Source organism: Xenopus laevis, chromosome 5L, assembly GCF_017654675.1.
Source record: "Xenopus laevis strain J_2021 chromosome 5L, Xenopus_laevis_v10.1, whole genome shotgun sequence".
In the NCBI taxonomy this organism is placed as follows: Eukaryota; Metazoa; Chordata; class Amphibia; order Anura; family Pipidae; genus Xenopus; species Xenopus laevis.
In genome coordinates this window covers 52,762,496-52,790,203 of record NC_054379.1, presented here as the reverse complement: position 1 = coordinate 52,790,203, position 27,708 = coordinate 52,762,496, and the positions used below count along the sequence as shown (strand labels likewise).

The window sequence follows — 27,708 nt, the reverse complement described above, 5'->3', positions numbered from 1 at the left end:
AACAGGGACACTTTTATTTGTAATAGACTCTGCAGGGGGGGCAATGGAGGGCAGTGAATGGGGGCATATGTTTTGGGGGGGTTTTAGTTCTCCTTTAAAAGAACAGTTCAGTGTAAAAACAAAAAATGGGAGAGAGCAATGTGTGTATAATTATACACATTGTTTGCTTCATCCACTTGCAAACAAACAGTGAGCATTTATTTCATGAGATCAAGTTTAGACACCAATTACAACATTTTGGGGAGGTGTTTTTTACAACATTTTGGGGAGGCGTTTTACCCCATCCCTTCCTCAGGTGTGTGCAATGAATTAATATAATGAAGTGATATGCAGCACACTCTGAAAACACTTCTGTGCTGTTCTCTGCTCAGTTGTCTATTCTAGTTTCTGTGATAAATTGATCACTAGCTAAACTGCACTTATACTGATCCTACAATGATTCTGCTACCCTTATCTCTCTCTCCTGTGTGCTAAATTTCCAAGGGACATATGCACATATTAACAAAAGTAAAGTATAGGGTCAAAATTGCAGGCATGATACTTTATTGCAGTAGCAGAGGGGTAGCAATACCCAGCACTGCAGACTGGAGAGTGACCCCTCTGTGCAGACCAGAGAAAATTACTTTGCTATAAAAAAAAAATATAGTAATATCCACATATCCTTTCAAAAGGACAAAGCTTGCACACTAAAGGTGGCCATAGACACACAGATCCTATCGTACCATATGGCCAAACAATCAGATTACCCCTGATATAGCCATGCTCGTAAATGGCATATCGGGGGAAAGATCCGCTCGTTTGGCGATGTTGCCAAACGAGCGGATCTTTTCGTCTATGGTCACCTTTAGCATTGGAACCTGCTCTAGATAATAATGTGTATGTATAAGCATTTAACAAATTTCTTGCTGAGAAAGAACAAAGAACAGTAAAATCAGGACTTGCAGTGCTCAGTAGGGTGTATTGATCCTGGGAGTAATTCTGATTATCGTTTATGTTTAGATAGAAATGAATAAGATAGTTAGGAATTACTTCCCTTTGTGTCAAGCAAATTAGCCCAAGTTTCTTATAGGTTTTTCTTAGGATTCTTACATGTTCACACACGTGTTCCACTGCAAGGGGCCGCATGAGTTAATGGAGCCCATTCATTCCAATAGAGGATGTACTGATGGGCCACACCTAACCACACACACAGGTAGAAAGTCTTACCTGCATTCATTGCTGCCACTTTGAAATGAATGGGCTCCATTAAAGGAGAAGGAACGTAATTTATACTTGGGAGTGCCAAAAGTTAGGCACCCCCAAGTTACTTACCTGACACTCCAAGCCGGTGCTCCTATTAGTGAACACTGCAACGGCCTATGGTTCTGCCAGTGAGCACCACAGAGCAATCGCCATATTCGCTTTTCAAATTTCCTGGGGCAGACGCATGTGCAGTAGAGCAAAATAACCGAATAATAGCTTTTTTTGAAATGTTTGGCTTTCTGCTCTACTGCACATGCGCAGCCGAGAGCTGAAGGAAGAAGCAGGAAAAAGTGGTGCTCACTGGAAGAACCCATGGCCCGTGCAGTTTTCTCCTGATAGGAGCACCAGCCCAGGATGTCAGGTAAGCAAATACAATCACTTGGGGGTGCTTAACTTTTCACACCACTAAGCATAAAAGCACTGTCCCTGGTCACTATGGCAGCATTCACACTAAGGGTAATTCCCCACCCCTCAAGCCGATAGGACCGGTCCACTCCAAAATCCCTTCTACAATTACCACATTAACCCTATATACACCCTTCTCTCCCCTTTATCCCTGTCTTTTTTCCTGTCCTCGCTAGCTGATTGGATGTGGATTTATTTTTATTTTTTGGGGGGGGGACTCTTGAGGGTCCTAATATTTTTTCTTTTATGGCTCACCGGGGCCCATTATGGGATCCATTAGCATAGGGAGTTCTTTGCCTCTCTCCCTGGAAGGGTTTTGCAAATGCTGCCTCTCAGAGGAGCATGCTGACCAGCAATCCTGTTTTTAGGCAGCCCAGGATTGAAACTTTATACAAAATGCCTCCATGCTATGATTCAACCAAACAGCACAGGAAAATAAAAAGCATTTGCTGATACCTGAGTGTTACACCAGGTTTAGGGCGGCACCAGGGATTCTTTTTGTTTCTTTTCGCACTAGTAGCAGGGCAGTGGAACGCAATGTGCGATGGTACGCAAGTGAATGCGCGCTTGATGCAGGCGCGGGATGATGACGTCACGCGCATAAGGATTAGATGCGCATCAGGGGAGCGCGTACTGTGTCTGCACGGAGTGCTGTGTTTTCGGCGTTTTGATCCGCATTTTGATTATCCTAATTCTCAAGTAAGTGACAGGCTTTTCTGTTTTTATGGGGCTTTTGTTATTTTAAAAGCGCTCATGTTGTTTCCTTTTTTCTAGAGTTGATTAGCTTGCTCAGTATGGAGCCTGAGGTGCCTAGTAGCCCAGAAATTGCTGCCCAAATGTTAGGAGGTGAGCCATGTTCACCTGGTTTGTATGCAACAGAGGATTAAAAGAGAGAAAATTATTCATGGGTATTTTTAATTGTTGTCTTATTCAATGTGCCTGCATCCAGAAAGAGAACCAGTAAGGAGAAAAACAAAGTATGTGTGGCTTGTCAGAATCCAGCTCAAAAGCATTCAAAGTTTTGTGATAGATGTTCAAGAAGATTAGCTGGGGATGCAGCAGCTGATACAGCTGACATCTTAAAATGGATTAAAAGAGGCAGTATCAGAGGGAGTGCAAGCAGCCACGAAAAGAACTAGAAGTGAATTTGAAGAACCAGAAATGGCAAGAAAAAAAGAGTGGGCGTCAGTTGTGTATAGAAAATATATCAGATGAATCGATGGAAGAGGATTCAGAGGAAGATGAAATTAGGTCTTCTTTTGACATTTCACTGGTGGAACCATTGATTCAAGCAGTGAGAACTGAACTGGAATTACCAGAGACACAGGAGCCACACTCATCATCATTTAATCCATTCAAATCCTTAAGAGAGAGAGCTACTTTTGCAGTACACGAAGTGATTAAGGAAATTGTAGCAAAAGAATGGGAGAAGACAGAAGGAAGGTACCCAATTCCGGCTAGGGTGCTTAAGAAGTATCAGTTTCCGTTACAAGAAGAACAAGTTCTAAATAAGCCTCCTAAAGTAGATGCTGCAGTAGCCAGGTTGTCCAGGAGAACAGCATTACCAGTGGTGGATCTGGTAGTGTTCCAGAACCCAATGGATAAAAAGATAGAAACATCTTTGAGAAAGTCATATGTGGCTATTGGAGCCACTACGAAACCATCATTGGCGCTAACATCAGTATCCAATGCGTTGCAATGTTGGCTACAGAATATCGAGAGAGATTTGAAGGAAGGAGTGAATAGAAATGACATTCCAAATTCCTTTTCACAAGTCAAGCTTGCGGCAGACTTTATAGCAGAAGCTTAAATCTAGTCAAGGCATCATCTAGAGCCATGGCATTGTCAGTCGCAGCAAGAAGGGTGTTATGGTTGAGGTCATGGACAGCTGACAAAGCATCAAAAATGAGCCTTTGTAATTTACCGTTTGAAGGTACAATGTTATTTGGTGAGAAATTGGAAGAAATCATTAAAAGAGTCAAGTGTTTTTCTCCCACAGGATAGGACGACAATAAGAAGAGAAGGAAATCAGAACAGTTTTTTCAAGACAGGAGGTTCTCTAGAGAACAGAGGTTTAATAGAACAACAAGACAAGGCTCCACAAGTGAGCGATGGAGAGGTGGTCAGAGCTCGCTGTTTAGACAGAATAGAGGAAGAGGGACAAGTTTTGGAGGACAAAATAAGAAGTCGTTTTGAAGTTTTGGCAGTTCAGCCTTCCTTAATACCCAGAAGACTAGAACACAGTTTTTTCAAGACATCTGAAATTCCTGTACAATTCCAGTCATTGCAGACGATTATTGCAGAGATTCAACCAGGAGATTGGATGTTATCTCTGGATCTAAAAGATGCATACTTACATATTCCAGTGGCGAAGAGCCATCAAAAGTTTCTCCGATTCACAGTGGGAGAAGAAGAACATTTTCATTTCACATGCCTACTGTTTGGTCTAGCGACTTCTCCTTGAGTATTCACAAAAGTTTTACAAGCCTTAATAGCAGAGATAAGGAAAAGAGGCATTCTAATTTTTCATTACTTAGAGTTTATTGGTGAGAATAGACAATTTGGCAGCAGCTATGTATATAAGAAGCAGGGAGGTACTCGCAGCCCAAGTCTATTGGAGGAACTGAACACCATTATAGAATGGGCAGAGAAATACTTGCAGACTCTTTCAGTGTTGTATATTCTGGGGAAACAGAATCAAGTGGCGGATTTCTTGAGCCGTACATTAGTCAGCAAACACGAATGGGAGCTGAGTCAGACTATCAAGAATCGGAAAGTGGATCGTTTTTATTCGAGAACGTACTGTGGCCAAGCAGTGGTGGTGGATGCTCTGGCGCAGGATTGGAGTCGGGGTCTGTTGTACATATTTCCCCCCTATCCCTTGATTGCGAGGGTGCCTCGGAAGATAAACAGGGAGAAAGCCAACGTGATAGCAGTCCTTCCAGACTGGCCCAGGAGGGTGTGGTATTCGTTGCTGATATCCATGATGATAGACGATCCATACACTCTTCCGAAGAAATTGGACCTTTTGAGACAGGGGCCAGTAATGCATCCATGCCCACAGGAATTATCTCTGAAGGTTTGGAGATTGAAGGGAATAGGATGAGGAGAGAAGGTCTTTCAGAAACAGTAATTAAGACAACGTTGGCTTCTAGAAAACCTTCTACAAATAAAACATATCAGAGAGTGTGGAAAGTTTGTCTGCCATGGTTACTTGAAAAAGGAGTCACTCCAGAGCAAGTAACGGTTACTCATGTGTTAGATTTTCTTCAAGCAGGTTTTGAAAAAAACCTAAGTGTGAGAACTTTAAAATTACAAACATCGGCTATTTCATAACAGGGAAGCAATGGGCAAGAAACAAAAATATAATTAAATTCTCTCAGGGGTGTTGCACTTAAGACCACCAGTTAAGACACTCTCAGCGACCAGGAGTTTGCCGTTGGTTTTGAAAAGGTTAACGTTGGAACCCTTTGAGCCTCTAGAAACTATTTCGGAAAGGTTATTGACTTTAAAAACTACCTTCTTAATAGCAATTACTTCGGCAAGAAGGGTGAGTGACTTACAGGCTTTCTCGTCAGAGGAGCCATATACTGTGTTGCAAACAGATAAAGTGTTGCTAAGAACAGTCCCAGAATTTCTTCCAAAGGTGGTAAAAGATCAACACTTAAACAGTGAAATAATATTAACATCTTTCTTTCCAGACCCAAGCTCGGATCAAGAAAAACAGTGGCATAATCTAGACATAGTGAGATGTCTGGCCATATATTTGGAAAGAACGAAAGCTTGGAGGAAGGAAAAGAGATTATTCATAATTCCATCTGGAAATAGAAGAGGCCAAGCAGCTTCTACCTCCACAATAAGTAGGTGGATAGTAAATTGCATAAAAGAAGCATATCAAGAAGCCGGAGTTCTGGTTCCAAAAGGAGTAAAGGCACACTCCACTAGGGCAATTAGTGCGTCATGGGCCTTTCAGGCAGAAGTAGATGTCAAAGAAGTATGTAGGACAGCGTCGTGGAGCTCTGCAAATACTTTTTTTGAAGCACTATCATTTAGATGTGCGATCTACACGAGAAGTGAAAGTCGCTTTAAAAGTTTTGGAAGCAGTGCGTGAATGAAAGACTGTTTATGAGCAGCAAAAAATTTTTAGTGTTGGTTGTGTTTTATCCCTCCCTTTTTCAAATTGCTCAAGTATATCACCCTTAGTGTGAATGCTGCCATAGTGACCAGGGAAAAGAGAAAATTTAAAGCCGATACTTACCGGAATTTTCTTTTGCTGGTTACTATGGGCAGCATTTACACTTACCCTCCCAAACACAAAGCTCGGACAAAAGACAGGGATAAAGGGGAGAGAAGGGTGTATATAGGGTTAATGTGGTAATTTTAGGAGGTTTTTTGGAGTGGACCTGTCCTATCGGCTTGCGGGGTGGGGAATTACCCTTATTGTAAATGCTGCCCATAGTAACCAGGAAAAGAAAATTCCTGTAAGTATTTGCTTTAAATTTTCTATTTTCCTTCTCCTTTAAAGGACATATAAAGTATATTTCACGCCAAAATATAAGGGGCTAAAGCTGGCCATAGATGCAAAGATCAGATTGTTCAAGGATTCCCCATATCCCAACCAGGCCCGGACTGGCAATCTGTGGGTTCTGGCAAATGCCAGAGGGGCTGCTGTATGGTTCCATAGAAAGTTAAATTTCCAAAACCCACCAGCACTCCCTGGCCTCTCAGGTACATGTTGGTCCGGTGCACAGTTAGAAGGGATCAGCAACCCTTAATGAGACACGTTAGCAAGAAGGAAACCGGCACTCAGAACTCAATGCAAGCGGGCAAAGCCCTGCGTGTTTATTGCAACGTTACCCCTGCCCATAGAAAGTTACCATATAGTGGGCTGGTAGGAGGCTGTTTTGGGCTGGTAGTGGGCTGTTTGGGCCTCTGTGTACTTGGAATGGCAGGGCCTATTTTGACTCCCAGTCCAGGCCTGCTCCAAACCTGCCATTAACCATTCAGATCAAATAAAGTAGTATAAGAACAGATCAGCCGATGTTCTGCCCCTGACAGCAGTCTCCCACGGAAAATCGTACAATCGCCAATACATGCAGAGAAATTATCGGCAACTGAGAAATTTTTTAACCTCGATTTAAACGACAATCTCCCCTGGACGAAAAATGTCGGGACTCTCCACACACGGTCCGTAAATCATACGAATCCTCGATTCGTACGATCAGATCTTTCCGTCTATGGCTAGCTTAAACTATAAAAAAAAATAGTATGTGTGTTAATGCATGTCCTATGATTTTCAGTGACATGGTAGTCCTAAACAAATAAATAACATTTTTAATAAACCTATAATCTTCACAAATATATGAAATTGTAGTGCGTGTCATTTTTTAAGGGTTCTAGACACAAAGCTATTCTTAGTTTAAAAAGACTTTTGGAAATTAATCCCTCAATGCTTAGGGAACTCTATCCTTTGTCTCTGCCCTTAATCTTGTGTTTACTGTTTCAGGGAGCTCAGTTTCCCATTATTAACATCCAATAATGGGGGGGGAGGGAGGGGGAGAGGGGGAGGGGGAGAGGGAGAGAGAGGGAGAGAGAGGGAGAGAGGGAGAGGGAGAGAGAGAGAGAGAGAGAGAGAGAGTGTTAATCAGGGCAGCACTCCTTGGGTGAACAGTAAAATTTAAATTTCTTCAAAAATTAGTTTAATGTATTACTAGCTAAGCCTGCAGTTTTAACCTTGTCCAAGCAGCCATTTGCCATGCTTCGGACTACTTACCGCAGTGTGTATACTGTGTGCCCAAATGGGGTCTTTAAAGGGGTGGTTCACCTTTAACTTAACTTTTAGTATATTATAGAATGACCAATTCTAAGCAACTTTTCAATTGGTCTTCATTATTTTTCATAGTATTTGAATTATGTACCTTCTTTTTCTGACATTTTCTGACTCTTATCAGCTGGGGGGGTCACAGACACCATCTAAAAACAAAAGCTCTATAAGGCTACTGTAAGGAACTTACCCTGGTGGTCTAGCGGCAGCGGGGTCCACGCCGCGTCCTCGGCGTGGACACCCGCTGTGCTGCTTTCTTCCTGTGCCGGCTCCCTAGCGCGCGCATGCGCACTCCTATTTAAAGGCGCGCTGACATAATGACGTCAGCGCGAGAGGCGCGAAATTCAAAAGTATAAAGAGGGGAATTTGGTTTTTAGCAAATGGCCCGTTGTTAGGTTCAATTTGCTTGTTCCTGGGTGCTATTATCTTGATTCTTGATCTGATCTACTGTGTTTGACCCTTGCCTGACTAAAACTTTGCCGACTTCTCCAATCCTGACTTTTGCCTGTCTATTACTACGTTGATCTCTCCTATCCTGAAACCTAGCCTGTCTATCGAAGATTCTACGCTCTCCATCCTGATTCCGGCCTGTCTGACTATTCTACTGCTTGTGCTGGCCCGGCCTGCCTGTTCCTGGTGGCTTCCTATCTTCCAGTATCCTTGTAAACAGTCGTGCCCCATTGCCTGCCAGAACTTATGCCTTGCACCTCTCGTTAAGTCCAGATGGCATCTGAGTACGCCGAGGGCTCCTCCCGAGGCCAAAGGCGGTCACTTAACATCAGTCTCTACATCTTGAACATTGAAAGTTAATTTAAAGCTGCTCAACTCCTTTATCTTCCTAGTTAATTGTATAGCTTGTACTGATAGAATTCAGCTGGAAAATGCAAGGGTATAGTTCAACAATAATTAAGCCAGTTGTGCAGATTTCTGTTTCTGTCTGAAACTTTGTGTAGTTTTCAGAATTTTTAACATAAGAGAAGGCATTTCAAACACCAATGTTAGAGCATCACATTTCTCTTTACTTCCTTCTATAGTTGTGATCATTTTGAGAGCGAGACATAGCATTCTGAATGCCACAGATGTTCTTTTTTTATTTTTTTCAAATGAAAAATATGAAGTATATCATTTAGTGCCCCCTTAGAGATTTGCACAACATTTCTCTCTTTCAGTTTTCCCTCAACAGGTACAGTACATATTGATATACTGGAGGAAATCAGGTGTAATCTCAGAACTAGATTTATTTTGACCCCTTCCCCATCTAGCATTTGTAGTTGCCATATCTGCAAATAATTTCTTATGGGAATTCTGTTCTCAACCCATTTTGCTTGCTTCACCAGGGGATCATAACATGTGATAGATGAATGAAAAATACTGAACCTATCTCAACCCCTAGCAATATCCCTGCTTTTGGAGGGCCAGCAATAAAAAACAAGCACACTAGCAACATAAAGTATTTTCATGACCAATTCATGAGAATTCACTAAAGCTCTGTATTTTCTTAACAAATTGTGAGGTTTTATTGAAGTCAATCTGCAGTGATGAAATCTGCAACTCAGGTACATCAGTACATATCTTAAGTTTCCTAAAGATCCAATTTTAGTTTGTTTGCACAAAAAAAAGAACAATTAATAGGTATTTATATGTATGCACCCTATAGTAAAGAACATTATGATATAACATAAATGAGTTATCCCTATAAGGAAGCTGTTGATTCTGAGTGTACAAATAAGGCAACATGCCCACAGACATTTGTAACTGCAGGTGACTTTCTTCAAACTGGACTATATTCAAAACAACATGGCTTGTATTCATGGCACCCACACAAAATCAACATACAAAAAAATGGTTTTCCTTTATGCTGATGCATGACAAGCTGCAATGTGTGTCAGCTCTACTTCATATTTTAAGGTTAGGGCATTCTTCATCATTGGTAAGTGGCAGTCAAACAAACTGAATAGGAATGCAGTACAACATAATGAAAAGCTTCAGTAGCAACTGATAAAAATCAAGTGTTAATAATAGCACAACCTTTGTAATCTGTCCATATTTAGTTGTTTTCCTCAATGGTCAATGACGTGTCCAAAGTGGCTGTGCTCTCTATGTCCAGGTTGGTCTGGACAGGTCTTGAGTAATTGTTTTGCATGTTTTTATTGTGTCTATGCTGTGTGTGTTTGTGTGTATTGGGCAGTGGTGCTGTGCCCTGTGTGTTTATTGGCAGGGGCTACTAGGGATTTATTTGTTACACCAAGGAAATTGGAGAAGACCACACCATGCTTCTGCTATAAAAAGTACTGTAGGTGTAACAAAAATGTCACCACCCCTGTGGCCCTTCCCAATCTCTTCTCTACATAAATGTAACTATGAATTGGATATCACTATAAATATCACTGTAAAGACAAAGCTCTCCCTTTGGACGTGCACAAAATTACATCTAACACAATGCAGTAAGAGCAGTAGCAATAAAAATAAGCACATCTAAACCTCAGAGGTGTTTAATATGTACACAGATGTAAAGGGCAACAAACAGAAACAGCAACTATGAGAGAAAGGTATTGCCATTCTGTGTTCCTAGATTCTAATAAAGTCACTTTTAATTAACCTACTGTATAAGGGTAAATGTAGATCTTTAAGAAGTCATAAAGATGGGCTCCAAAATGAATCCAATTAGGGATGCAACGAATCCTGGATTCCGTTCATGATTTGGCCAGGATCTGGCCTTTTTCAGCAAGATTCTGATTCGCCCGAATCCTTCTGCCCAGTTGAAAGAATCCTAATTTGCATATGCAAATTAGGGGCAGGGAGGGAAATCGAGTGACTTTTTGTCACTAAACAAGGAAGTAAAAAATGTTTTCCCCTTCCCACCCTGAATTCAGATTCGGTTCGGCCAAATCTTTCTCAAAGGATTCGGGGGTTCAGCCCGAATCAAAAATAGTGGATTCGGTGCATCCCTAATTTCAATGAAATGTAGACAAATAAAGAGGATCTTACCATCTACAGAGTAACTTGAAGGAAGAAATGCGAGTTATGGGAAGGACAATGTATAGTGGTCAAGTCATAAAAAGTACAGACTATTAATATGTTTGCTATCGATAAATAAATGGCATAATTTTACTAATGTTAGGAAAGGCAAAACAGGTAAAAGTGTGCAATATAATTGTTACAGAAGAGAAGAGAAGAAGAGAAATGTATTGTGATAAATTGTGGAATTTGTGGCAGACAAATAAATATTATATGGGCAATGAATCATGTGAAGCAAAGCCAAACCTTTTTCATTGCACAAAGCTTCAAATGATTTAGAATACCTACAGAATTCGTGACTATGTCCCCCTTAAGGCACAAGCCCTTTAATTTTCAATGACTGTTGCTGGAGAGAGTGGGTGCTCAGCTATATAATTGTATATTAATATACAATATATTGACTATAAACCCAAATTATTTCATGACCATACTTTTCTCTTCAATATCTTAAAACTCTGACAATTAACAGTTCTCTAATGTACTTACTTCTAAAGCATCAATGCCTTAGTAAATCAGTATCACCCTGCAATTTACCTGCAAGGTACATCATAATCTAGTTGGGAAATCTAGCAAAGAGCAAGCAAATAGCAGTACAATAAAGATGAAAAATATCAGTCTGACAGGGTAATCAATCTTAAATGTATTTCCGCATTTCAGAGTCACCTGAAAGGAACAGAGCGAGCTTTCAATGAGGTACGTTTTTATTTTTCTCTTTCATTGCTGCTCATGTGAAAATATAGAACTATTTTAACCTTATAAACCACTATAAACGTGCAAAAATCAACTATATTTAAGCAAAATGTTTTCATTCATGTATGATTATGATGAATAATGCTATCTGAATGTACTGTATTGGTGTGCACAAAAGGGCCATTAGAAAACATTTCTCTTTTTAGGTGCACTCTACTCATTTTGCTTAATACAGACAGTAATTCTGCTGACTTTTATAGTCTCTCTCAAAACAGGCTATGATAAGATATAGGCAAATGTCCCTATTATGGACCGTTCTACTTGTAGCCAATTTTGCCAGGCTATCACCCACATCACCAATGAAAACTTCTGACTTTTTGCCAATAAATTACAATATAAGATAAGGGTAACAGGAGGTGAAGTGGCAGCTTAGGGAAGTATGACCCAGTAACAGTATCACAAAAAGTTCAAGGTAAAATTAAAGGAATATCCAAATGTATATTTGTACTTAGGTAAACATTTAGAATGTAAAAGTAAAATATGTGTATATATATATATATATATATATATATATATATATATATATATATATATATATATATATATATATATATATATATATATATATATATATATGTGTGTGTTATGTGTTTAAATTATGAAGAAAAACCGATACCAAACTGAATCAAGTTCCTAATTTGCAAGTTTAAGAAAAAAATGCACCACCCATGTAGTATTCATATGTCCAGAGCCTGAAAGCTGATATTTCATGCATGAGAGGCAAGAAGGTAACCCAACCCGACTAATCTATGTTTTTATAATGCTAACTGCACTGTACCAGTAAAATCAAACAGCTTATTGATTCTAGACCAGTGCAGACGTTTGCCTGTAGTATTCTTTACTTCTGTAGCAGTTACCTTTGATGCAGCCCTTTATAGAGATTAATTAACATTCATCTCAGTCCCTCAATCACTGCCCCAGTGCATCCCTATTACCTACTCACACACTATAGTCAGTTTTATTTGTAGCCAGTTATCTCGCTTAAAGGGGTTGTTCACCCTCAAACAACTAGTTGTTTTCAGATAGATCCCCAGAAATAACGACTTTTTCCAATTACTTTCTATTTTCTATGTGTGACCGTTTTTCTAATATTGAAGTGTAAAGTGTCACCTTCTAAAGCAGCTCTGGAAGGGGGGGTCGCCGACCCTGTAACCTTTTCTAAGTTGATACATTTAGTTAATACATTTCTTATCTTTGTCCCTGCTGAGCAGTATCCCTGGGTTTCACTACAGGCAGCTGTTAGAATTGATACAATAGTTACTAATACTCCAGAGATGCTGCTAAGAAATGTATCAACTAAATGTTGCGAAATTGTAACAGTTTAGAGTCTGCACCTGAATTACTGAGCTGCCAGACTCAAACACCAGAGACAGGAACATTCAACTTTAAACTTAGATTTTGGAAAAACAGTAAAAAAAAAAAATAATGGAAAGTAAATGAAAAAAGTCTATTTCTGGGGAACAATCTGAAAACAACTGAACTGAAAAAAGTGTTTGGAAGGTGAACAACCCCTTTAAAGGGGCATATTTATTATGCTATGTAAAACGAAATTTGCTGAAAAAACAGTAAATGGTGAATTAATCATGGTGTGTGTGTGTATAATTTTATGCCATGCGAACACCAGGTTTGCCTCTATTATTTTACATTTCTTCCAGTGAAAGTCACTCTAAGAAAAAATGCATAAAAAATGTACGACTTTTTATACACTGCAAAGCCTGGCGATGTATTATACCGCTGTTTTTTACACAGTGTAATAAATATGCCCCATAGCGGTTTTGGAGGGTGGGAAGAAACAGTAGTACCCAGAGGAAACCAACACAAACATGGGGAAAATGTACAAACGCCATGCAGTGTCCTAATTAAGTCTAAACCCAGGACACAGTGCTGGGAGGCAGCAATGCCAAAAACTTTCAGCACACTTACCTACTAAAACCCCTCTATATAGCTAAAACAGTAGTAGAGAAAAGACACATTGATATACATAAATAGTCATGTAAGTAAAAGAAACACGGTATGGGTGTGCCCATTTAAATTTATGGTACATTAGTTAGAATATAAGTAGAACATTTCTTTTTTGAAGGATCCACCTCCCCCAACCCTTCAGGGAGTGTAATGGCAGGAATCAATATGATTAATTTGTGACATGAGGGAGATTACAAGCAGAAAAAGCAAACAAGTGTTTTCTACCCGATATCCATCCCCATGTGCCCAGTGACAGGGGGGTTGACTTCTTGCTGTCACTACGAACACAGTAAAAGGTGTGGGGTGAATCTGCTTGTGGGAAACGCAGTGTGTAACAGACATCAAGCTTTTATCCCATTGATATCTAAAAAGTAATGTTTTCTCGGAAAATGAATTTGCTGTAATAATTCTACCAATAAAACATGAGCAGGCACCAGTATTATTTAAAACAACAACAAAAATTAGCATGGAACCCATTTGTACTTAATAATTCTAGCTAAAATTTTTACATTTCATCTGAACAGAAACATTAGAACATAAACTTCTGAGGGCTGAATTGCATAAGAGCACGCAGGCGTTCTTTAGTTGTACACTATAATGAATGCTGAGGATTTAATTGTCTTGTGTACGTTTTAATAACAGAAACATTACCTATTGATTCAGGTCAATAGACAGGATTCCACAATTAAATATGGAAAGGTTGGGCTTAGTTAAAATGGAGCTGATGCCCTCACAACGTTAAGACCTTCTGTGGTTTACAAATTGATACCCAGAAGAAATACAGGACAATGAATTCAATAACAAGTAAATGCTAATTTATAAAGCAAGTGCAATGTGCAATTTTCAAATGCTAATTGACATGCTGTTAACCTACAATACAGCTATTTACAGCTGTTTTGGAATAGTGCCGTTTCTGGTACATCAATGTGTGCAAGGTCAATGATGGCACTAGCATCCCATTAACATGGCACTAGTTAGTGGCCCATGGAGTTAGTTCCAGGTTTCCCTAGTGTCCATGCCTGCAATTTATCAGAGTAGGATAAACCTGTGCATGGACACTTGCTGCAAGTTTCAAGATGCAGGAATGGGCACTAGTACCTTTGCAATTAATCTCCTAAACTCGGGGCTATATTCTCATTCCCTTGTCACACCTAGGCCATTACGGTACTGGTTACGGTCTTCACCTTTCTCTCCACAGACTCCTTAGGAAACTGGAAACTTTCTGCTTGTTAGAAATCTAAGAAATGTTACAGAAAATTGGCAAGATCATCTGTTGCCAAGAAATATCTTTCCTTCATTGCAGGTTTATATAATTAGTTCATAGACTTTTCTATTCATATTGATAGGTCTCAATTCTGCTGTGCCATATCATATTTTAGCCTCAGTTTGGACTCCTACTAGGCCCAACACATCCTTGGTTTTATGTACTGTTAAAATGTCTGCTTGCCCTGTTTGACACTGTATTCTTCCCCAGTTCTGAACCATGCCTAAGTCTGAGCAACAGAATTCTCCATTCTCTTCTACCTCTCACCTGAATGATGTTGTACAATGCTTGCCCCAAGTGACGCTTCCAAACAAATGCTTACAGTAGGTACATGAAACCATCCTCCTTAGTGGGCATTAGGAACTATACTACTAAGGTGTTTTCTCTATATTGTGTACACTTTTCTGGGCAATATTTAAGCTGTTTAAGCAAACTGACATTTTCCCAATGCAATAGAGCAAATTTGCATTTTCTGTAACAGCATCTCACCGCCAGTGTAGAAAACCCCTCATACCATAGCCTTAGACACATGGAACCCAATCAGCTAAAGAGCAAGAGAGCTGTGCAAGGGAGTAAAATAAAATATGCCTTTAAAATATACATAGATTAGAATGGGAAAAAAATACTGAATAAGGACACAAGCACTAATATATACTCCCCCAGCCTGGCAAATTGGTTTGATATTGATAGCACAGTGTAAGAAAAAGTACAATAGATCTTCAGATTTTTGTTATGTAGTTCTCCAGTTTTAATTCAAAATGAGTTTGGTTGCAAAGATCCATCAACCAAGTAGTAGCTTGACAGATTCATAAATAAGAAAAAGAGAATATCAGAATATAAATAAAAAATAATAACAAAAAGAACCTAGGCTCTAGACAAATCAGCTTTCTGGGGTCAGTGACCCCCAGTAGCTAAAGGGAAGTTCCTGGTCGAAAGGCAAAATAGATAGGCAAATAGCTCAAACACCACAAAACAAGTGTTTCAGAGTATCGCTGTGTACATCATATTAAAGGTTTCTTTAAGAAAGTGAACTATCCCTTTAGAGTAATGTGCAACATTAACACACACACAATGGGCATTTAAAATACATTTCCAGCACTGTATATAAGGATTAAATGCCAAAATGTCTCAAGTCACTGTCTCAATTTGTAAATGCCAGAACACCACATCAGTAAAGATGATATAAAAGACCAAGGGAAAACAAAGTCACCTAACAGAAAACATTAAAGAGTTCATTTCTGAGATACTTTGATATTTACGATGACTTGTCAGAGAGTGGGTGGTAATGACTTATAGTTACCAGTGATAAAGCCTATTAATAAATCATTATAAAAAGTCAATTTACATTACAGATGCTTGAGAATTTGCAATCTATGGTCTATGAAGTTTCACTAATGTTACAAAATCCCCACAAGTCAATTAACAGGAAAAGATTCAAACTGTGAGGCACAGTATTCATGGTATATATAAAAAGCTGTTTAATTGATTTCAACGAAGCTTACAGCAGCCTTCTCTGGAAGTCATAAACCAGTTTTAACTATGTTTACCACCCTCTTATTTATATTATTCTAAGTTGCCCATCACAAAGGAAAGTAATACATGCGGCTACAAAAATACATTTTATAACCCCTTTGACTATTAAAAAATACACAATTTAACATTTTCAATACATATACATGTAAATATTTTATACAATTAGAGTAAACCTTTCTGACCCTATTGGCATGCTCCCGTCCTTCACACCATTTTTCAGTTGTCATTTATGACATCCATTTGTGCTCTAACCCCAGACTCAAGCCTGGTAGGGTAACGGGGACTGAATAAATGAAGGTGAGCATCACCAGTGACCCCGGAATTACTAATTCTCAGCTGGAGTGGCTGGGATCAGAAGCTTGGGGTGTCATGCATTGCACCTTACATAAAAAATTTCGGGCTGCTCGGGCAGGGTTAATAAAAGTAAAATTTATCAATGAAACCTATTTTTTTAATAAGAAAAAAAAAAAAAAGAAACCTATTATTCTCTCTCAGTGGATGCCCCTGTTTGAAATTGGGGTGCATTAGGGTAAAGATATAAAGGAATGGGAGCTGTTATCCAGAATACTAGGGACCTGGGGTTTTCTGGATAGAGGATATTATCATAATTTGTAATTTCATACCTTAAGTCTACTAGAAAAATCGTTTAAACATTAAATAAACCCAATAGGCTGCTTTTGCTTCCAATAAGGATGAATTATACCTTAGTTGGGATCAAGTACAAGGTACTATTTAGTTATTACAAAGAAAAAGGAAATAATTTAAAAAAAAAAAAAAAGGCTATCTCATAGTTTGGAGCTGTTGGGATAATGGATCCCAAACCTGTATGTATTAAAAAATGTGTTTGTGAGTGTTAGAATCTTCTAAAGTAAGCATAATCTAAATGTACAGCATTTTAATTCATATGACAACTACAGTTTCAACAAACATCATATTAGTTGGGAATTTTGGGATTATATGTAGCATAGGTGCGTCTCTGGTATAATACAAAGAAACCAACATATACATATAAAGAGCAGTTGGCTGAAACTACAAGTATATACACGATATTCCACCTTGTTCACAGAAGGCTTTATCTAAATATTTCAGTCTTGCCAAATGATTCTGTCACGTAATTTAATAAATTATCTTGAGGGTTGTGCCAACAAGTTACAAAATTGTTACTGTAATATCAATGTCAAATAGAGGTCTTGTGTACATTTATCACATTAAATCAAAATTTACTAAAACCACCCACCTGTATTTTACCCGACATGAACTGCATTATTATATCAGGCTTACACCAAATCAGTCATAAATACAGTGGCAATACAGTACAAGAATGCAATGACTACATATATGGCACTGGAATTCCGTTAATTTTTTACTTTTATGTTGCATTGGTTTTGGGAGCCTTGATATTTTCTGTTAATGTTTATATTTTGGACAGGTATGGGACCAGTTATCCAGAAGGCTCAGGACCTGGGGCTTTCCAGATTCCTTTCCATAATTTGGATCTCCATAGTTTGTCTATTAAATAATAATTTAAAATGTTTAATAAACCGAGTTAATAATAATAAAACAATACATTGTACTTGAACCCAACTAAAATATAGTTAATCCTTACTGGAGGTTAGGGATGCACCGAATCCACTATTTGGGATTCAGCCGAATCCCTGATTTCTTCATGAAAGATTTGGCCGAATACTGAATCCCAACTAAGTGAAAAGAAAAAGTGGAAAAAACATTTCTGACTTCCTTGTTTTGTGACAAAAAGTTATGTGATTTCCCTTCCCGCACCTAATTTGCTTATGCAAATTAAGATTTGGCTGCGGTTCAGCCAGGCATGAGGATTTGGCCGAATCTGAATCCTGCTGAAAAAAGCCAAATCCTGGCCAAATTCCAAACCGAATCCTGTGATCGGAATCCTACTTGAGGCAAAACAACTATTGGATTTAATTCATATTTAAAAGATCTTTTTGTAGACAAAGTATAGAGATCCAAATTACAGAGAGATTCCTTATCTGGAAAACCCTAGGTAATCCAGGTTCTGGATAACATTGTTTTCATTGTTGTACTGTTTCAATATCATAGCTTTCTAAATAACGGGATTCTGGGTAACAGATCCTGTACCTGTATTGTCAAAAATGTTTGTATTATTCCTAGTGTGCTGCAGTGCATAAACAAAGACCCCAACATATGTGATAACAGGCAGAAATAAAGACATTCCATAAAGGCCCAGAGAGGTTTCTATCCTGCCTTTTCTGATGAATTTACATGTACATGCATCCCCAACCCAATCCACAATCCCCAGAGAACATGGTAATCTCCCTGTTTAAATTATTGGTTTACTAACTGTAAATTATATAGAAATGATAGTCTTATATAGAATATATAAAAAGTAACAGCAGATAATAACCCATTTATAGACATATTTTAACCTTATAACCATGGACTCAGATTTGGACTGCCTCATATGAATACCCTTTTTATCTGGAAAACACAACTATAAACTTAAATGAGTCAAAGGTCCTTTCCTAATTATATTGGAATTAGTACTTACAAACAGCTCAGTCTGCATTTTCATCTTAATCATCTCCTCACCTACTTTATAATACTCCAGTCTAGCCCTATATTTGATATAAAATGCCTAAAACTTGTAACTATGGGAGTCACTTATGGGCAAATAGAATATGAGTCATAGACCATAGTGATAGATGTTGACTGGCATAAATATGCACGTCACTTTGAGATAGTTGAAATTGGCCCTCTGAATATTTTATGGTGTATACAGGGGTTCTAAATGCTTATAAATTTTAGAAATCTGTAAATTTTGCACAAAATGTTACACTATATCAATTAGAGAATTAATTTAAATTATGCTTATATTATGTTTTTCTTTTATATTTTGTTTATATTGTGTTTTTTGTTTTGACTCTTTTGCTATGAGTGGCCTAGGTGAGACGTAATTTCAATATGGTGCAATAGGTGTATAGTTGAATTAACAATAAAAGTCTTTTTAAACCTGCTCTGAATTTTTTCCCTCTCTCACTCTAAGCCAATTGTTTTAGTTCACTGTACAATAATTGGTACGTTCACTGTACATTTCTTGAAAATTCAATAAAACCTTTATGTTAAATCCCTCAGCTGCAGATCATACGTATGACAGGAAAGGATTATTCTGAAACGATCTTAAAATGTCAAAGAGCAAGTTACAACCTGAAGAAGCATTGCCAGGCCCGGATTTGTGGAAAGGCCACCTAGGCCCGGGCCTAGGGCAGCAGGATTTTAGGGGGGGGGCAGCATGCTGCCCAACCACACCCGCATTGGTTCAAAAACACTGGGGTGGCGCTGGAGATACAATCATTTTTTTTACATTTCCCATGCGCCAATCCCCATTGCTTCAGTCCAGATGATGAAAATTTGCACGAATAAAGGGGAGGGGACAGGGGTGACAAACGGTAGTGGGCCTAGGGGCGCCCACTATGTAAATACGGCCCTGAGCATTGCCACAGATCAGGGGTCAGCAACCTTTACTGTCAAAAGAGCCATTTTGTCCCCTCTTCGACTAAAGAGAAATAGTCTGGAGCCGCAAAACATAACACAGCTTATAAACTTTTAAAAGTTTTAACCTTTTTTTAATTTTAATTGCTACAACAACAGAATACAAGAAACAGAAGTGCAGTGTGTATGTGCAGGCCTACTTTGAAATAAATTAAACACTGAATAGCCCTATTAAATACCAGTGTTCTCATCTGTTTAATGTGACTTCTCCATGCTGAATTTCCCTCTTTTGTCTTTAGTGTGTGACCGCGGTAAGGACCATGATGAATCATCTTGCTGCAGCTCGGTCTAGTCTGTCACTCCTGGGATGTCTATACAGCCCTCACACCTACTGGCGGCTTCCTGAGTGTGTGACCACGGTAAGCTAACCGCTAGCTTACCGCAGTCGCACACTCAAGAAGCCAACAGCAAGTGCTAGGGCTGTATAGACGACATAACAGGTAAAGCCACAAGACCGAGCCGCAGCAAGCAGGATGAAGAGCCGCATGAGGCTCCGGAGCTGCGGGTTGCCTACCCCTGCCATAGATCATCCTCACCTGTGTAAATATGACTGTTCATCAAATACAGTTGTTAGAGCCCTATTTTGGCCCATGTGTGCTGTGGTAAAACCAATATTGGTGAGTACAGTTAAAAATATAAAAAACTACACTCTGCTTTATTCTCCCTTCAAAAATGCATAATGCCTTCCACTAATATAAAAAAGGGTTATTTACTTTGTTTAGTCTATTAATTTCTTTTAACTGCCCTTTATATTCCTGTAAGAAATACCATAAAACAAATAGCATTCTGTATTTATAAAAAAAAAAAAACAAACTCAGGAGACAAAGTTGATGTTGTGCTTTTGCCTGTTAGATAAGGTTCTGAGAAGCATACGTGTAGCAAACACATATCCATATGAAACACAGATATCCATATGAAATTAACTGTCCATCCCTTCAAACTTTTGCCCCATTTAATTCCTACCTAGTTGTTGCAAAGGAAGACAACCCTCACTAAAAAGGCACCAGTCCTTTCATAAAACTACCCATTGTATCTGCCAGTACTACACAACGAGAATTCCACTTCAAAGCTCTTACAGGGTTATTTATCAAAGGTCGAGGTTAGAGGTTTGTGAGGTTTTTATACCTTGAATAAACTCACAACTCCAACGGTTTCTGTTTTATGAAAAATCTAGAGTAGTCGGAGCAAAAAACCTTGAATCGCTTGAATTAATTGTGTTATTGCACAGAACTCATAGAAAAAACCCCGAACATCATGAAGGCTACAAACATCTTCAAATGGTTCAAGGGACCTCTTGCCATTGACTTCTACATGACCTCAACAAGTTTTAGCTGAAGTATTTTCGGATTCAAACTATTTCCAGTTCCAGAGTATAATAAATCTCGTAAAATTCAAGGTTTTTTTTAACCCGAAAATTCATGTTTTGACTGAAATTTTTGGTAAAAATCAACTCGAACTTTGATAAATAACCCATTTAATTTAAAGAACCTTTGACCATTAACTTCTTCTAACCATGTGAACTGTAATCATACCCTCAGATGCCTCTTCTTAACAATTAACAATCCCATCTTGACAAGCCTCTCTTTACAAATCAAAGTTTCCATGATCTTATTACATTAGTTGGCATATTCTTTCTAAGATAAAATACTCAGTCTCTAGTCCAATTTTAGATTTGTGAATGTTAGAAGTCATAGAGTACTTTTTAACTTTATATAACAATTAACCATGATTATCAGTATAACCTCTAGCTACTAACAGCAAGATTAAGGTTGAAAGGGTACCTGTCACCCTACAAAATAATTCCAAATTATTGTTCATTATGTTTGTCAAGCAAAATAAACTGTACTGTACATAGTATTAATACCCATTTTTCATGCTCTCTGGCTTCCAGATATACATATGGCATTACCTTCGTTTTAGAGGCATTGATAAGTGTTTATTTCCATTGCTCAAGATCTCAAGAAGAGAAATATATATCTACAGTTTACTGTATATATTTGGGTCTCCAGGAACGACATACTTTACAATCCCTATGAATGTGACATATCTGTTTTCTCAGGAGAGATGTGAAATTCCCATTTTCAACATTTTGCCAATATACCCAGCAGTCAGTGGGAGATAAAATACATAAAGTGATTAATGACACACTAAATGCAGGCTGTATGCATTATATGTGCTATTTTCATTCTGGGGTCTCTACATGCCACATTCTTTGGTAATCCAGTGCAAATTGATCATCGGATTGTTAAGAAGACTCCTAGAATACAAATTTATGATGTTAAAACTTTGGGCCCAAGAACTTGTAAAATGTTGTTAAGGGAAAGGGTTTATACAAGTTACCTATATATTTTTGTAATAAATATTCTTTATAGGATGGGCACCTAGTTTATTCTGTATCAATTTTTTTTTTTGTAATTTTCTGTAAAAGTTCAATACAATTATTTTGCCATCAACATGGATTAACTAATATCTTTATGGCTGCTTATAGCAACCAATAGGATAATTTTAATTGTGTGGCAGTCAATGCGCCTTGACTAAGGGGCCTATGGAGTAGGAAGGTTATTAGTATTATTATTAGTAGTAGTAGTATGGTGAACTATAAGTACAATATAAAAACTCTCAGAACCATGATGCTATTATGCTACTAGTTCGATGTTACTAATGTACTGAATATCGTGTTATATCCTGCTGTCACCCCCTACGTCAAACCAGTAGGGTTGACACCTCACCCCTTTAAAACTGAACACATATGAAATTTACAGCCTGCATGGCTAATTAGCAATTCGTTTAGATGCATGCTGCAGACTGAACTGATTAATTTGCAGCCATGCATCATGCATCTAAATAAATTGCTAATTAGCTATGCAGGCTGTGGATTTCATATGTGTTCGATTTTAAGGGATGCATCGAATCCAGAATTCGGTTCGGGATTCGGCCTTTTTCAGCAGGATTCGGCCGAATCCTTGTGGCAGGCTGAACCGAATCTGAATACCAATTTGCATATGCAAATTAGGGTGGGGAGGGAAATCGCGTGACTTTTTGTCACAAAACAAGGAAGTAAAAATGGTTTCCCCTTCCCACCCCTAATTTGCATATGCAAATAAGGATTCTGATTCGGTATTCGCTGAATCTTTCGCAAAGGATTCGGGGGTTCGGCCGAATCCAAAATAGTGGATTCGATGCATCCCTATTTTAAAGGAGTGAGGAGGTAACCCTAAACCATATGGTTGGTACACTAGGTTGTAAATGTCCTACAGGCTTAATAGTGAAAAGAAACACCCAGCATATTACTAACCACTATTTCTAGAAAGATTTGGCAAAGGGCTTTGGATTTTGCATTAGTAAAAGGGGTGTAGCATCCATTTTTACCAAGGCCAACTATTTATCAAACTACTAGATGGAACTGTACAGTATGGTTGGTACACCAGGTTGTAAATATCCTACAGGCTTAATAGGAAAAAAGAAACACCCAGCATATTACTAACCACTATTTCTAGAAACATTTGGCAAAGGGTTTTTGGATTTTACATTAGTAAAAGGGGTGTGGCATCCATTTTTATCAAGGCCAACTATTTATCAAACTACTACTAGATGGAACTGGACTAGATAGCGAGAAAGTGGCATTATTACTGGCCAGTTCACACACCACTACAGAACAGAGGACAGTTATGCACCCTGGAAAGTATCATTAAGAAGAATGGGATAGGATTAGGAGGAATTTCAGTATATTTAATGTGTGTGCTATATAGAGAAAGCAATGCTTATTTTCTTCAAATGTATGTGCAACTATAATGGACAAATACATCAGATGTGATGACACCAGACTGTTGTTTTGCCCTACATTGCTGCAGCTTGCATCTTTCATGCTGTGCCATTTAATAAGAATTAGATATACGCACACATTTTATATTTAAGATAATTAGCGTAATGATGGAGCAGATGTTACCATTCATTATATGATGCATCATGTTTAATACCCAGAGCTACCAGAAATATGAAGCAACTAAACAAAAGAAGGGAGATGTATGGGTGCAAATTATTCTATAAAAACATGCGCATCCAACTAGCTAATCATATTCTCATGTTTGTCTGGTAAAATATGTAAATAATAATTTTCTCTATAGTACAAATCATCTGCTTAAATGCTGTTATCCATGTGTAAATATGTGTACACTTTCCATTTAGTTTTAAAAATCTTTATTCAACAATAATAAACTTGTAATAAGTTAATTGCAATAAAATGCAGTTTGATGAATCTTTAGAAGCTATTCAAAGTGAACATTATATATATAGTAGAATATATGCTCATCTGGGCTATGGGCAATCTGTAGATTTCACTGTATAAGTGCCAGACGGTACTAGTGAACTCAAAGGAGATTTAAAACAAGGAATTAAAAATGAGCTACAACTATATCTAGATAGATAGATAGATAGATAGATAGATAGATAGATAGATAGATAGATAGATAGATAGATAGAAGAGTTACACATGGTAATAATGGAACAAATAAATGTAATTTATCCATAACAATTCTGGGATTTATGACAAATAATCTTATTCTAGTGAATCTGTAAAGAAAGTGTTTTGATTTAATTAATATCTATCAATATTGGAAAGAATTGTGAAAAAGAAGTATATTATTCACCATCTCACTCCACTACATATTTTTGGGATGTGAGATACATTTCAGAAACTAAAGACTACTAAAAATCAATTTTTTTGGAGTCAATTAATTTAATTTGCCAGTTAGATTAACCTTGGAAAAATTACTTCACAGAACAAATGGATATAATACTGCAGGATCTTTGATAACTTTGCCAAAACACCTATGCACTATATAATACAAGGATTTTTTATGTCTTTAATACAAGGGGAATTTACATTCTTCGAAGTGAGAGTCATGAAGAACTTACTTTCCCACAATTATTTATACATAAATCCTAAGACTATTATTAATGTGGGTGATTATTTATTATTACAATTTATTCAGTAAAGGCTGTGGGCAGAATCTTGCAACCAACAAATCCCGAAAGCCAATTGTATTTCTTGTTCAAAATGAACCATTGTTTTTTTTTCCCCCTGGCAGGAATCTTTCTGTCTGGATCTTTAAACATCAGGAAAAAAAAAGACATTATAAGGAATCATGATTTATGGATTACTCAAAAATGTAACCTTGGCACTTACTTTGCCGAAGTATTCAATCGCTTGAAAACCAGGTGGGAGCTGAGATATGTCTTGAATTTCCTCCTTCAGGTAAAGCTGTAGAGCAGTAGCGAGGTGCCGCAGGCCATCTTGCACTTCTTCACTGGCTTCTTTGATATCTAGTGACATAAATGGGTGTGGGAGAATTGGGGGAACAGTGTGACTACGGGCAAAAGACTACAGACGAGTGGGAGGCAACGCTCACGTAATGTCTTTAATAATATACAGATGGGCACCTTAAGTATGCTTCTGTGAACACAACAATCTCTATAACAAATCATTCTTTGTCTGTAAAAGGCAGGTAGTATATATATGCTTAAGACCAGTTTGTCAGAGAGACATCATATAAATCATTTTGAAATAACAGAATGGATAGAAAAATGCCTCTCTCTATAGCATTGAAATTAATTAATCCATGCATGTGGACACAGAAAGAAAAATAAAGGGAAATTAAAAGCAGGGATCAAAATATCTCACGCAGTCTAGCATAATGATCGGTAGCATGTATAATATATATATATATATATATATATATACATATACATATACATATATATATATATATATATATATATATATATATATATATATATATATATATATATATATATATATATATATATATATATATATATATATATATATATATATCCGAAACGTTGGAACACAGACTTACAGTATGCAAATAAATATCTGATTCACTAGAAAAAATGGTGTGCGGCTCTATGTGAAAGAGATATATATATATATATATATATTTCGATTTTATAAATGTCTCAACACAAGGCAAGGCAAAATGGCAGCTCCAACTCAGATACATATGTAAGAAGGAATGGTCTAAGCCAAGATATTTCAAAGTGTGAAGCCAGTCCCATTTACAAAGCTAGTGGTGCCCAAATGGACTTCTTTCACCTTATAAATTGCATTTCTGCTAGTAGTTGCTCATAAAGTCAATTTAAAAAAGCAAAATTCAATTTAATGCTTTCCTATGGGAAAGCTCACTTACTGAACATTTGTGTCTTGAGGAATGCTTTTCTCTCTGCAACAAGAACCAGATCAAAAATCTGGCACTCAGTGCAGAGAGTAGTGTCAGAAGATTCAGAAGAGCCCTGTCCTTATTACACCAAAGCAGGTGGTAAGGACAGATCTCTGATGGGTGCTGTGCCTCCTGACACTTCTGAATGCCTACCTCTATCCACCCCTCTTGTACAGAAAGCTGCCTAAATAAATAGGGTCAAGCCACAGGCATGTAGTAACTTACACAATGCATGATCCAATGTGGGAAGTTATAGTGGTTGCCTGCAGTCTTTATTTGTACTTTTCACACTGTGTTCTGCGTTGTAAATGAGCAAATTGCAGGAGATACTGCGATGTAGATAGCACTACATAGATTTACCTAGCTTTGAATTTAATAAATTGACTATTGGAAGGGGTCATACATTCATACAAACTAGTCATTCTGATCCTGAGATTTACTGCACATGGTACACTCGTGCTACAAACTGGTGGCTACTGTTGGCATATACAGTATATCTGTGCCTCCTAATGATGTACTGCTATTCTAGATCATGTGATCCTTTGTTATAATAAATTCACAGCTGGATGTACTGTTTCACAGATAAGGTACAAACGGAGGAAAGGTGGATACATGGGGTGTCTGATAATGGATCAAGAGAAGACAGGTCACAAACTATAACACTTTCACATACAATTTAAATCTGAAAAACATGCTGGCTTTGCCATTCTCAGATGCTTCACAAGTAGTTACATTTCCCTGTGATCAGCAATGTAAAATAAAATCACTTGCTTTGAGTACTGTTTATGCATTTCAGCCCAGCCCTTCCAGTTACTGTCTAAATGCACAAGGGCCCAATTTTTTCCAGATGTGTGAGCCGCTATTTTAAAGCTTACATTTTGGAGACTGTGAATCTGGTTACAACTTTGCTTGCTGGTATAAAGAAATGTTATTTTTTTTCTTGGTCAGAGAGATTCTTTTGCCACCAAAAGCAAACTGCATACAATGATGCTTATTTTACACTGTAGTAATTGTAGACTATGACATGCTACGAGGTTGCTTTGACAACCAGTTCAGAAAGAACGTGGGAATATAATAAAAATGGTTGATGGAAAAAAATATGCACAGTGTGAACAAGTTTTCCTTTGTGTGAACATTTCTCCTTTGCATGCATTTTATATATTATTTGAGTGGCTGCAAAAGTATTTAACAACACATTTAGCATGGGAAAAAATATTGCATGTTTTATGGTATGAGCTAGTGCAAATTATAATTGGATATCACACTGGAAAAGTCATTATTTTGCAACAACAAAAAACTTACCATCCTTAAACTTTGCAGTGTAATAATTAACTGACAACTGAAAAATCAACATATTTATTTTGCTATTTTATATTGTTTTATATCCCCAATTAAATTATTTTGAAGACATTATTCTAAGGTTATTTTTGACAAGGCACATATTGCTCAGCATACTGTAGACATGATATTATTCTTAGTTATTTCAAGAACCAGTACAATGCAGTTAGGAAAGTTTGGGTTGTAAGGGCACAGTTATTGTTGTGCTGCCCCATATCCCTTTAGGTAGATTTACACACGTCTGCACACATGCACACATGCACATACACAGATCGTCTAGATACTCACGGGACTGAAGATCAGATATGGTGTACAGTTCTTCTGAAGTAGCGTCTGGGTTTTGAAGCTACAGATAGAGAGTAAAATAGATGATGAAGGGTCCCAGCATGTCAGTGATACTTTATAACTTACAGCCTACAGCATTCACTCTTCACAAGCTTTTATTTCAACAAACTGGTCCATCACTCCATAAAAGAATTACTGTCCATTAGATAAATGCCTTTTTCTTGGTGCAGTGTAAGGATCTAAAGGCTCTGAAATTAAATCTCAAGATAGATGGAAGGCTTCAAAACATTGCCGGTTTAGCTTAT

The 27,708-nt window shown here is 37.8% G+C and overlaps 1 protein-coding gene across 4 annotated transcripts in view; it reads right to left on the bottom strand.

Moving 5' to 3' along the window:
• LOC108716123 (histone-lysine N-methyltransferase SMYD3) overlaps positions 1-27,708 on the bottom strand; it is a 325,190-nt gene that overhangs the window by 271,187 nt on the left and 26,295 nt on the right. For all 4 annotated transcript variants that reach the window (XM_041562757.1, XM_041562758.1, XM_041562759.1 and 1 more), the window contains exons 5-6: positions 27,407-27,464; positions 24,727-24,863 (exon numbers count right to left, since the gene is read on the bottom strand). In XM_041562757.1, coding sequence (XP_041418691.1) covers positions 24,727-24,863; positions 27,407-27,464 — 195 coding nt within the window. The remainder of the gene's footprint in view (positions 1-24,726; positions 24,864-27,406; positions 27,465-27,708) is intronic.